This window comes from Lytechinus variegatus, chromosome 1 (genome assembly GCF_018143015.1).
Source record: "Lytechinus variegatus isolate NC3 chromosome 1, Lvar_3.0, whole genome shotgun sequence".
Lineage (NCBI taxonomy): Eukaryota > Metazoa > Echinodermata > Echinoidea > Temnopleuroida > Toxopneustidae > Lytechinus > Lytechinus variegatus.
In genome coordinates, this window is record NC_054740.1 from 72,776,711 (window position 1) to 72,787,899 (window position 11,189).

General features: G+C 38.6%; 1 protein-coding gene across 1 annotated transcript in view; it reads left to right on the plus strand.

The window, feature by feature from the left end:
- Window positions 1–10,865, plus strand: part of LOC121431821 — a 32,856-nt gene extending 21,991 nt beyond the window's left edge. The window contains exons 7-9 of the mRNA XM_041629576.1: window positions 3,584–3,745; window positions 7,592–7,676; window positions 10,769–10,865. Coding sequence (XP_041485510.1) covers window positions 3,584–3,745; window positions 7,592–7,676; window positions 10,769–10,844 — 323 coding nt within the window. The 3' untranslated portion in view covers window positions 10,845–10,865. The remainder of the gene's footprint in view (window positions 1–3,583; window positions 3,746–7,591; window positions 7,677–10,768) is intronic.
- Window positions 10,866–11,189: the final 324 nt, after the last annotated feature.

An 11,189-nucleotide genomic window follows, 5' to 3' on the forward strand; every position in this document is an offset into this window, starting at 1 on the left:
GCGTGTTTGGTGGGGCAGGTGCAGACGCAGAGGAGGGGGGGGGGGGGCAGGTACAGACGCAGGGGAGGGGTCAGTATCGAATTCAATGTAAGGAGAAGGGGGTGGACTTTGAAAAATTGTAATGTGGACTGTTGAAAGGCATCGCTATACACATCACTATACATGCAATTCAACTTGTTTTGCGAGAGTAACAAATTTCTTTATATTTCATTGTTGTTCATGACATTTAAAAAAATTGTATTTCGTATTGTTACTCGGAATGTGGCATTGTTATGTATAGGAAGAATTGTAAAAGCAATTAGTGATTTCCCCTTTTAAGAATATTTTGGAATGATCAAGTACACTCCACAACAAGTTTGTAAAAGCTTTTGTTAAGCAGGCCTCTGCCTATTTAAAGGCCAAGGATTATTGTTATTTGTAAATAGAGACTGCCAAACAATAGGATTAGCTATGATTTCACTGAGGTCATTTAAGAGTGTGATTGCTCCTGAAAGAAGGAGAATGTTCTTTTAAAAGACAATACCAGAATCTTCCATAATAGTGAATACTAGAAGGATCTAGAATAGTTTTAATTAGTATATAAAGCTGGAAGATTTTTCAAGGACATCATCACATCATATGAGATCACTTGATCATACCAGATCACTTCATCAAATCAGAGCTAAGAGTTTCACGCCAGACTTTATGTCAGAGCAGACACCTGCATTAATTATCTTTTGTGGAATTATTTGCACACCATCAATGAACTGTTTGCAGTTGTTTTGAGAGAGGAATTCTCAGTTCTCATCGAGATCATCAACCTGTTTAATGAACGCTTTTCAACCCATGGATTGCTGAAATTGACTGTTAATCATCATCAACATCGTCTTCACGGACATTATTTTAAACTCGTTACAGTGACTCTTGTTATTCATCGTGCTTCAACATCAGTTTCAGCGTCGCCATCATTGTGAACTTATCTTCGCCAACCAACTGGGATTTTATTTGGATTTACTATTATAACCCTGGATTTTACATCGGACACTTCAAGAGAATGATGTAAGATATTTTGCTTTAATTTTGTACATGATTTATTTCCTGTAATAAAAACAAGGAAATCAAGTTTAAACTTTAAATCTCAATTTCTAATTGTTATTTGTTGCAGTATCGTAAGGGAGCCCATCCATATTGCATTGGCGTGCACCCGCGAGCGTACGCTTGCACACTCTAAGACGGGATAATAGCGTCGGCCAGCGGCAGCTAGCTGCGATAATTAAAGCACAATAGAACTCACATCCGCTCTCGCAGCTCCCCTGTGTCTGCTGCCGCTCGCTGTCATACTTTATGTTACATTTGATTATAGATCTAATCCTCAGCTCGCTGCATTTAGCGGCAGCTAGCGGCCGCTAGCTGCGCCATCAATAGCATCAATAGGCCTATTAAAACAATAGCACGCGATTCGCGCTCGCATATCTTATACTGCCAAAAACTGCTCAGAACGTTCATTGCTTTGGTCTTTGCATCCAATATCCAAAACGTTGAGCTCGCACTTCGCGCTCTCATTATCTATTTGGGCAGTGCGAGATGGCCTATCATTTTTGTAAGAATAAAGCTAATTAAGTGAACTTAAAACTTCAGTCTTCAGTCTATAAACCAACAACAAAAATTTGCTTTCAGCGGCCGTTCGGGGAAACATGGATGAAAACACTCTGCGCCCCACCCCTTTTGGTGAAATCCCGCGTTACAAACACATGTGGACACCTGCTGGACTCCAGCAGAGACCCCCTAATTCGGATTCATCATAATGAATTAAATACCCCCCCCCCCCACTGCATTCGCGCCTGTCCCTCCAAACACACTTTCAAAAACGTTCAGATGACAAAGCTTAAACACATTATTGAGTGAAAACATATCTTATCTGCAACTCGATTCCCGAATAAAATACCGATGCGACATTATGCGTTACCAATTTAAGCTACGACATGGTGCATCGACTGTGACATTATGCTAATCATCCACCGCATAATGTCGCAATTGAGACATTCCCCACTTTTCACTTTACGATGGTATATTGATTTTGGAAGAGACTTTTTGGTCCGTCGTCATGGTCGTAAAACACTGTCCTGCAATGTAAGTTGTGTGACATGATTTTTTGTCGTTTCGCATCTCTGCAACGGAAACATTCAATCTGCGTTTCATGTGCAAAAATCTGGTTGCTGCTATGGTAACAGCGATATATCCGATTTAGGACGACTTTCCAGAGCCACATTGCTCCCAGAGCTCGAGAGGCCACCCGGGAAGCCCACTTCCGTTGACGAGTGGATACCAGGTGCGACCACGCGTAAAAAGGGAAAGAGTGGGCAAGTACGTTACGTATAGGCCTATGTAACATTATAAGGGTGAAAAAAAAACGATTTTTAAAATACTGAAAAAGGGGGTATATTTCCAATACTTACAGGGTAACACAAGCCAAATACTTGTTAAGGGTTGCATTTTTATAATCTGGAAAAGACTTGCTTCCCTTGTTTAGGGTGCTTTTCGAAACCCCATGGTCGCACCTGGTATCCACTCGTCAATGGAAGTGGTCCACCCGAGAATTTGAATCTTATCCCCAATTGTGTGCTAGCTAGAGGCATATCGTTTGTGTAGGAGGAGCAAGCAAAAAATAAAGAAACGCAAATTCGGATGGTGTTCTTTTTGTTTGAAAAAAGAGGTTCTTATCCATGTCATAATCTATTGTAGGCCCAGCATTTCAAATATCTCCAGCCAGCTGTCATAGTAGAGGCTCGCCGCCGACTCAGGGGGCATACGCTGATGACCAGTCGTACATGCATGGAGCTATGGGGCATGCATGAAAGTGAGATTTAATCTCGCAGCATGGTGCGGGTGTCGCGTGAAAGAATTTTGCACACGAAAAGCAGATCTATAAGGCCTGTAACCCCGCCTGTAACACAAAGCTTAGCAATGATTGTAAAGCAGTTTTCTACGTTTGATTCTAATGACTATAATGTACAGTCAATTTTAAATATCGAGTGTATGATTAATCGTTAACGTTTGTTACCGGACCCTAATGATGCGTCCCCGAGGTTGGCGAAAACTCGGGATTATCGGTTGTAACAGGCCCTACAATCATATGGCATAGGACATAGCAGTCTGAAGTGTAACTGTTGAACACACAACGTATACATAACAAATATTTTCTTTATCAGAATAATAATATTTCTTATCTAATGTTATTGATTATGTATTGTTTTATATTCTGGGTTGCCTACTTGTATGGGTTTTTCTAGACCTTGTTTGGCAATCCAAGACATGTAAATATTTCATTTTATTTGTCTGAATAAATTCAAAATAAATCAAATCAAAATATTGTTGCGAACATACATGTATTTTCTTAATTTATTCTGTACACAAGTATCATTGTACAAAGAAAATACGCTATTTAATATACCTAGTGATCTTAATGACTTCAATAAATCAATAGGAAAATGAATGTGTAATGGTATGGGCTATACATTTTTGGCGATTTTACCACTTAATTTTAACGATCTGAAACATGTAATTTCCTGTCAAATGAAGGGGTTTTCTCCCTCTTATCAAACAGGCAGATATAAAGAGTGTCAGGTGGTTGGTGACAAGGAATCTGGTGGAGGAGAAACCATTGCACGCACTGTCCTAAAGCTCACTGATAGCATTCACATTTTCGACAACCGGGGCATGGTCGACTTCAATAAATCTTACCTGAATGAAGTAACTGCTCAGCTTCGTAAGTTATGGCCTACGTTTCTTTCCATCGATACATCGTCATTTGCGATTTGTGTCGCTCAATGTATCCAAGGGTGTATTTTATATACATGTATGCGGTATATATGGTAATGTCTGAATACTTGCTTCTTAATAGTGGCAATCAATCACAACTAGAAACTGCGTATGTCAACTAATAAACACATAACGGGCATGACTTGCTAACTCGGTCGTACAACTCATTAATGCACTCCTTCAACTTATTATTCGATGGGACGGACGAGAAAAGCCCCTTTCACAATATCCCTATCCGTTTGCGACCGCCTGAAACGGTTTTTTCATGGAGTGTTGCACAATCGATCGCTTGGTGTCTTTGTATAGGCGATCGCTCCAACCCGAGGTGCTCGGGACTAATCACATCTCAAATATGGACATGTTCAAAATCCAAACACGATGAAATGTGAAAGAATCACCCCCGTCACCGTCACATCGTATGAATGTCGTGCGAGCGGTGTTTAAAGCTGCAAGACTTGATGCGATAGTAGTCGCACTTATTCGACTAGAGGTCGCGCAACACTTGCAGGTGCGCAAGCGACCTATATAGAGACCATCCTTGAGACTGGGCGAGATGATATATCGACCACGAGAGTTCCACGACCGATCACAACACTACATATCTAGTTCTCACTTTCAAGATTCGCACCACGATCAAAACTCTGGTCGACTGGTTGGTCGAGGTATCCGAAGAATACCGTCTTCACAACCAAACTCTATACCTAATCGTGGCGTAATGGGAGGTACAGGACATCCCCGTCCCCCCGCCTCCGCCACCTATGTTCGCTGACCAGACTTAACGCAACCCCATATATATTTACGCTTGCACAATATTGCCTATTACACTTCCGGAACTAACTTTCAGATGCTGGAACTGCCACACCTAAAATGACTGCAGGCCTGGTCCCAAGAAAGTGGCTTCTTTCATCCAAGTGATATTCATGACTTGAGATGTTTTGCATATTCAATGAGCTTGATGCGGACCAAAACACATCTTTCATTCGGTCATTGCTGCTCTAATTGTGCATCGAATTTCATGAATTTGGTACCATTGTAATGAAGAAGAATCATTCTTTCAGGTCATGTGTTTGGATTTATTCAAAGATTTTGTAATATAGGTTAAATTTTGATCTAAAATATGCTACAAAATAAATATTTTCACCTGACAAAAGCTGCTATTTTCACACTTTATTTTTGTTTAAGCCCTAATAATTTTTTATATCATGTTAAAGCTGAATATGTATGCTTTGAAATGATATAGGTTTCAAAATAAGAATTGGTTTAATCGGGTCAAGATCACACTTTTCATTTGCCAAGTACATAAAGCAGTTTGAAAACAAGAATACTGCACTCTGATTGGTCAAAGAGACCACACAATGGCAAATTCCAACGGTTCCAGTGCCTGGGTTCGTGGGAAGGTCACACTTCCCATGTGGTAATCTCCTCAAATACCCCGCGCCTGTTGTTCTGTGAACCTTATCCAGCCAATCAGAACTCTGGATTTCATGCAAGTACAAAATTTCAGAAATCTCGTCTTGTACCTTGGTGGGAAAAGTGTGATCTTGACCCGATTAAAAGGTGCCGCATATCAAGAGTGGCATTGTGAGAAAGAACAGAGGTTCAGCTTTATGGTGATATCATTGAGGCTCAAAATAAAAAGTTTTGCACAATTTGCAAAAGAAAACAGATGAAGAAAATTCAGTTTTAAGGACATTTTCAGACCAGAAATTTACTTATTTAACAAAATATTGTATACAAAATAAATGACCAATATGAAAGAGTAACTTTTACTCTATCTGATGGTGCAATAATATTTCATTTAACTTGAGGTTAAAACAGGTAAATTCTTAGAGAAAGAAAATCTCACGAATCACGAGATTTTGCAAGGAGGGGGATTCAGCCACGAGATGATTTGGATGAATCTGGCCTTTAATTTGCTGCCATCTGTCATCTTCCTATACTCCTGCCATTATGAATGGTTGTACGTCATAATATTCATTAATATCTCTCTCTATTGAAAGTCAAGAAAAAAATGAAGTCAATGGCCACTTTGACTTTATTTATATCAGTAAGGGGGTGTTGCAAGAAAATATTTGCAATCAATCGCAAATATTCTGTTGGAATTTTGCAGTTGATTGGTCACGTTTAACTTTAGCAAATCAGATTATACTCCTTGTTTCATGAAGCAAATTAGCAATCAATCGCAAACTTGCAATAAATTGCACGGCATATGCTTGATTTCGGAACGAAAACAGACTTGCAAATGATCGCAGGTTTCTTGCAACGTCCCATAACCCTCTAGATGTAGCGCAATTTGTGATAACTTTCGATCCCAGTCCGCAACATTTCGTAACAAATCACAACCGTTCGAAATGGTCGTATCTGAACGTACATGCACGTACCAGTTAGTCCTAAATCAAGTATCTGGGGAGCGTTTCATGAAAGGACTTGTCGGAAGTTTTATCCGACAAGTCCCATTTATCTGACAGTTACTATAGTAACAGTGCCTCCAAGCCAATCAGAATCAGAAGGAAGGGAAATGTCAGATCTGACAACTTGTCGGACAAGAATGTTGATTAAACGGTCCCCTGACAGTGATGTTCGTATCAGATCTTTACCTAACCGCGTACTCAATCGGGACAATCCCATCGGAATGTATTCGATCATGAAATTATCTGAACGGGATACCATTACTTGGCACCGGGTTGAAAATGACCAGTCGTGATCCTATTCCATTCAATCACATTAAATCGTATCCATCAGTACTACCTCGCATCTCAACGTGAAATTTCAGATAAGTTGACAAAAAAAAAATCTGCGATCAGCTACGAAAGGGCCATCGCGGCGTTCGTAGCACGAATCGTGACAGTGGAACTATGTATAAAGGAGATTATATATACCTCATGTCACTCGCACGAACACTCGCACCAGTTTCATGCAATTGGACGAGCGATCGCATTACCTCGACTATGCAACCGGTTGTCAAATCATACACAATCACTCGTGCTACACTCGCATGTGAACGCACGGCCAATTTTTACGATCAATTGCGTTCCCAAATGCTTGTTATACGACAGTTGCTGCATTTGTGAAAGCCTTCCTGCGATCTTATGAGACAGAAAGATAGTGATTGATGCCTGTTGCAGTTTGACATGCGAATGAAAAGTCACAATGGATGCAGACCAATTGTGAAAGGGGCTTAGAGTGAAAGTCAAGGGAACTGGTTGCCAAGTTGTGAGAATAAGTTATGGGCAAAAAACCTACATGTCATGTCATTTCTGATCTCATATTCTACGGAATACGGATCAATCCTTATTTGTCATTATCATTTCATTTCATCTAAATATTTGGTGATGCATGGTTTCAGTTTATCATTCATCCCTTAATATCTATCAATTCCTCATTACTTGATGCAGTACCAGCTTTAACAGCAGGCATTTTTTTTTACTGATATTTGACCATGCAAGTCCGAAATATTACATATTTCTAACCAAGATATGATTTTTTGCATTCAAGTTGATTAAATACGATCAAGATTCACATATACACAGCAAAAACTGTGGTGTTAACCGGTGTACATAGAGGACCACACCAGATATTTTACACCGGTGTTAAATTGGTGGTGTTAGTTTACACTTATATGTGTTATTACAACACATTTTGTTGTTACATTTACACTCTTTGGTGTTACGTTTAATCTTTAGGGTGTGATTTTAACACCTCCTCTATTAACACAAATTGGTGTCAGTTTTAACACCGCAGTTTTTACAGTGTATAATGGAAACATTTCTCACTGTATTAATTGTACCGACAGGTGGAGAACGCGGACCAGACATAGAAAAAATCGAGGCAAATGAACAGGAAGAAATACATTGTGCTGTATTCGTGTACAAACAGTCGTAAGTCAATTGCAACTTTCATCAGAATCTGTAAGCATATACAAGGTTTATGTCAGTTTCGAAAGGCTTCCTCGTACTGGATCTTCCCGGGTGGATCTTACGCATGTGAGATAGCCTATATTTATGTTGCAAATTGGAATGAGATTTGAAACAAACATTACCCCGTTCAACCCCTCCCTCCCCTCCCCTCCCCCTTTTTTGTCTCGCCTGCTTAGTATAGGGCGAGACCGCTTTTCCGACGGTATCTAAAGTTCAGTTTTTGAGAAATGACATCATAACTTAGAAAATATGGACCTTGTTCATGAAACATGGCCATAAGGGTAATAAATTATTACTGAATATCCTACTTGAGGTTTAGTTCACATGACAAATGTCAAAGGTCATTTAATTAGAATACCGAATATATAAAGGTAATTCATTATTTTTTTTTAAAGATATTAGACCAATAACCATGTTCCCCCCCCCCCTATATAAAATGGGGGAAAATTATTCATCACAGATAATTTACTATATAAACCTAAAGTGCAATAATGCTCTATAATATTTTATTTTGATAGTTCTTATTCGATTATATTTTATCAATTCACAAGTAGGCCCATATATTCATTTCCTGTATTTTTCTATATTCTGTAAAATTTGTATGCAATAAACCGAACTGAATTCGAATGTGGGTAATGGGGGGTTTTTAAGAAAAAGTGGGGGAAATGCGAGCTTTCTTTGGATATTTTTGTGTTTCCAGTCTTTTCACTAATATTTATTACCATTGAATTGTTGTCGCGGTGTAAAAATGGCAGAGGTAAAAATGACAAAGGTAAAAATGACAGAGGTAATTGGTTATGGTTATTTTTACCTTTTCCATTTTTACCTCTGCCATTTTTACCTTTGCAATTTGTACTTCTACCATTTTTACCTTTGCCATTTTAACCGGCCTGGCACCGAATTATGAAGGGTAATAAACAAATTTCCGAATTATATAATGGAGGGATTTTGATCTATACCTCCTTCATTTTGGTGGGAATTTCTTTTTTTTTTTGCTTGTCATTTTTTTCTGAACAGATCTATACTATAAAAAAGCGAGTTTTAAACTTTGTGTACTATTTTCCATAGAAAAAATTACAATGTTTCGTTATTCTATATACACTGTTTAAAAAAAACCGTGATTTTATACAGAAAGAAAAAAAACAAGATTTTGCAGAAAGCAATAACAGAATCATTCTGTAAATTCATAACACATGAATTTTTCTGCAATTTAACAGAACAGGTCTGTTTAAAAAAGGGAAAAGGGTGTTTTACTTAAGGAAATTTGTAAGATTCCATACACCAAATACCAATTTCCTGTAAGATAACGCAATCTGGTAAGATTACAGGTGTTCTCGAGACTCTGCTGCAGGAACTTCTTTTATTTTAAGGATAAATTTTCTAATAGTGTAGGTTTTAATTTTTCTTGTTTCAACTGCTCGATCATGTCAATAGGCCTATACTTGTTATCGTTTATCCTTTCCTTTCCTCTTTTTTCTTCATTCTTCACTTATTCCTTTCTTTTTTCCTTCCTTTCTCTTTTTTTCTTCCTCTCTATCTTTTTTAGAGGGGGGGGGGGACTGCCCCCCTCACCTATCCCCCGCTTCCGCCGCATATGTTTTGACGTAATGATCAAATATCACTGATCAACTTGCACAAGTCTTAGGTCACATGATCATGGTCAAATGTCATTTAGGAGTAGTACTTTATTCAGCACGGCTGCTAATTTGAATCGCGTAATGCAGGCGAGACTGTCAAAAGCGCTCCACTTGTTTTAACCTGATCGTAAACTTAAATGACGAATCCAACCCCACCAAAAAGAATAATACCCCGAAAATTCATCAAAATCGTGTGTATTACTTAATTTCACAGAACAGTTAATTATGCACACCCTGGTCGGTAAATACTTTGCCACTCACTATTTTTTTATTGTATGAAATTTATGATTTTCACCCCCGTTCAGTGGCCTACCGTACGTGACCCGGAGGAGACAAAGCATTGTATTGTTTGTGAACAACGTGCCCCTCCAATGCTTTGTCTCCTCTGGGTCACGGTCCGCCACTGGCTCCGTTGTCCTGTGTTTTATTCCTCTTTGAACATATTTGATTACAATTAAGGTTCGGTAAAGTTTGTCACTATTGTCAAATCTGCAAATTTGTAATATTGTATAATTCAAACAATAAAAAACAAAAGAAATAGTGAGTGACGGATAGACATCTCTCATTTGCCTGTCACTGAGTTCTGAACATTATTATATTTTTTTAAATAAACGAATATTCAAAATGCCAGAAATTTCTTATTTTACATCAGATTTTGGTAAATTTTCAGCGATATACTTGACTGTTTCTCCCCTATTGATTCAAATCAACATTTTCTGGGGTGAACTAGACGTTTACAAAACAGTCATACTGATTTTATGAAGGCGAATTGTCTCCTCGTTGAAATTATAGTGCCCCACCTTCCTCCACGAGAAAGAATATGATTTGTTTATTTGTTTATATCATGCTAGTATGATACCTAAGGAATAGAATGAAAAAATTGAATTAAGCCTAAGTTAATTTGCAGAAATTTATATCCAGACATTTTTCGTTTTACATAACTTATAATCGATTTGGGCCTCATGCGAAAATTAGTAAAAACAGTGAATGATTATAAGATACTACAGGGTTACACGATCAAACTGTTCTCATTCTGATACACTTGCTTGTCCCTTTTCTCCATACTATTACTCATACCACTCCCCCCCCCCCTCCATACTTGAAAGTTCATTGGGCCGTTTGTAGAACAAGCGCAGAAGCCTAGACTCGACTCGAACTTTCTAGCAGGTTGACCGTCCAGACAGTCAACACACATGAAACGTACACAGTCAACCTATCCGATTTAACATCAAGTATTTCTTTTATGGACTAGGACTACACTCACTTCCAAAATATACTGTACTTGATAACTTTTCCACGTTCTCCACTTTTTAGTCCCGGGACTTACCACATGGTGTAGTGTAAACCAGCTCGGTTATTACAATCTATATAGAATTTTCTAAAGTATTTCATTTTTTAAATTTCTTTTTCATCTAGATTAATTACTCATAATTTCGGCTTCGAATTCATTGAGGACTTCGCAAAGATGATCAGAAAGCACACTGGTATGTAAATTGTTATACCCTTAATCATGTTAATAGCCGCGTATCCAGGCCCGACCAGATTTTGGCGCCCCGTACCCACCAGTGGCGTAGCTACGGGGGGGCCTGGGGGGGCACGTGCCCCCCCCCAGGTGCCCCCAGAAAAAATTGGCAGAGCAAAAAAAAAGAAAAGAAAGAAAAGGAGAAAGAAAAAGGAAAAGAAGAAAAAAGACAGAAGAAAAAAGAAGAGGAAAATAAGAGGAGGACTGAATGAAATAATGTGAGGGGAAGACTTGCAATTAAAAAAAAAATCTTTTCATGTTTTCATCTTTTCATTACTATAAACAATTTTTGCTGGCGCTTCGCGCCATAATTGC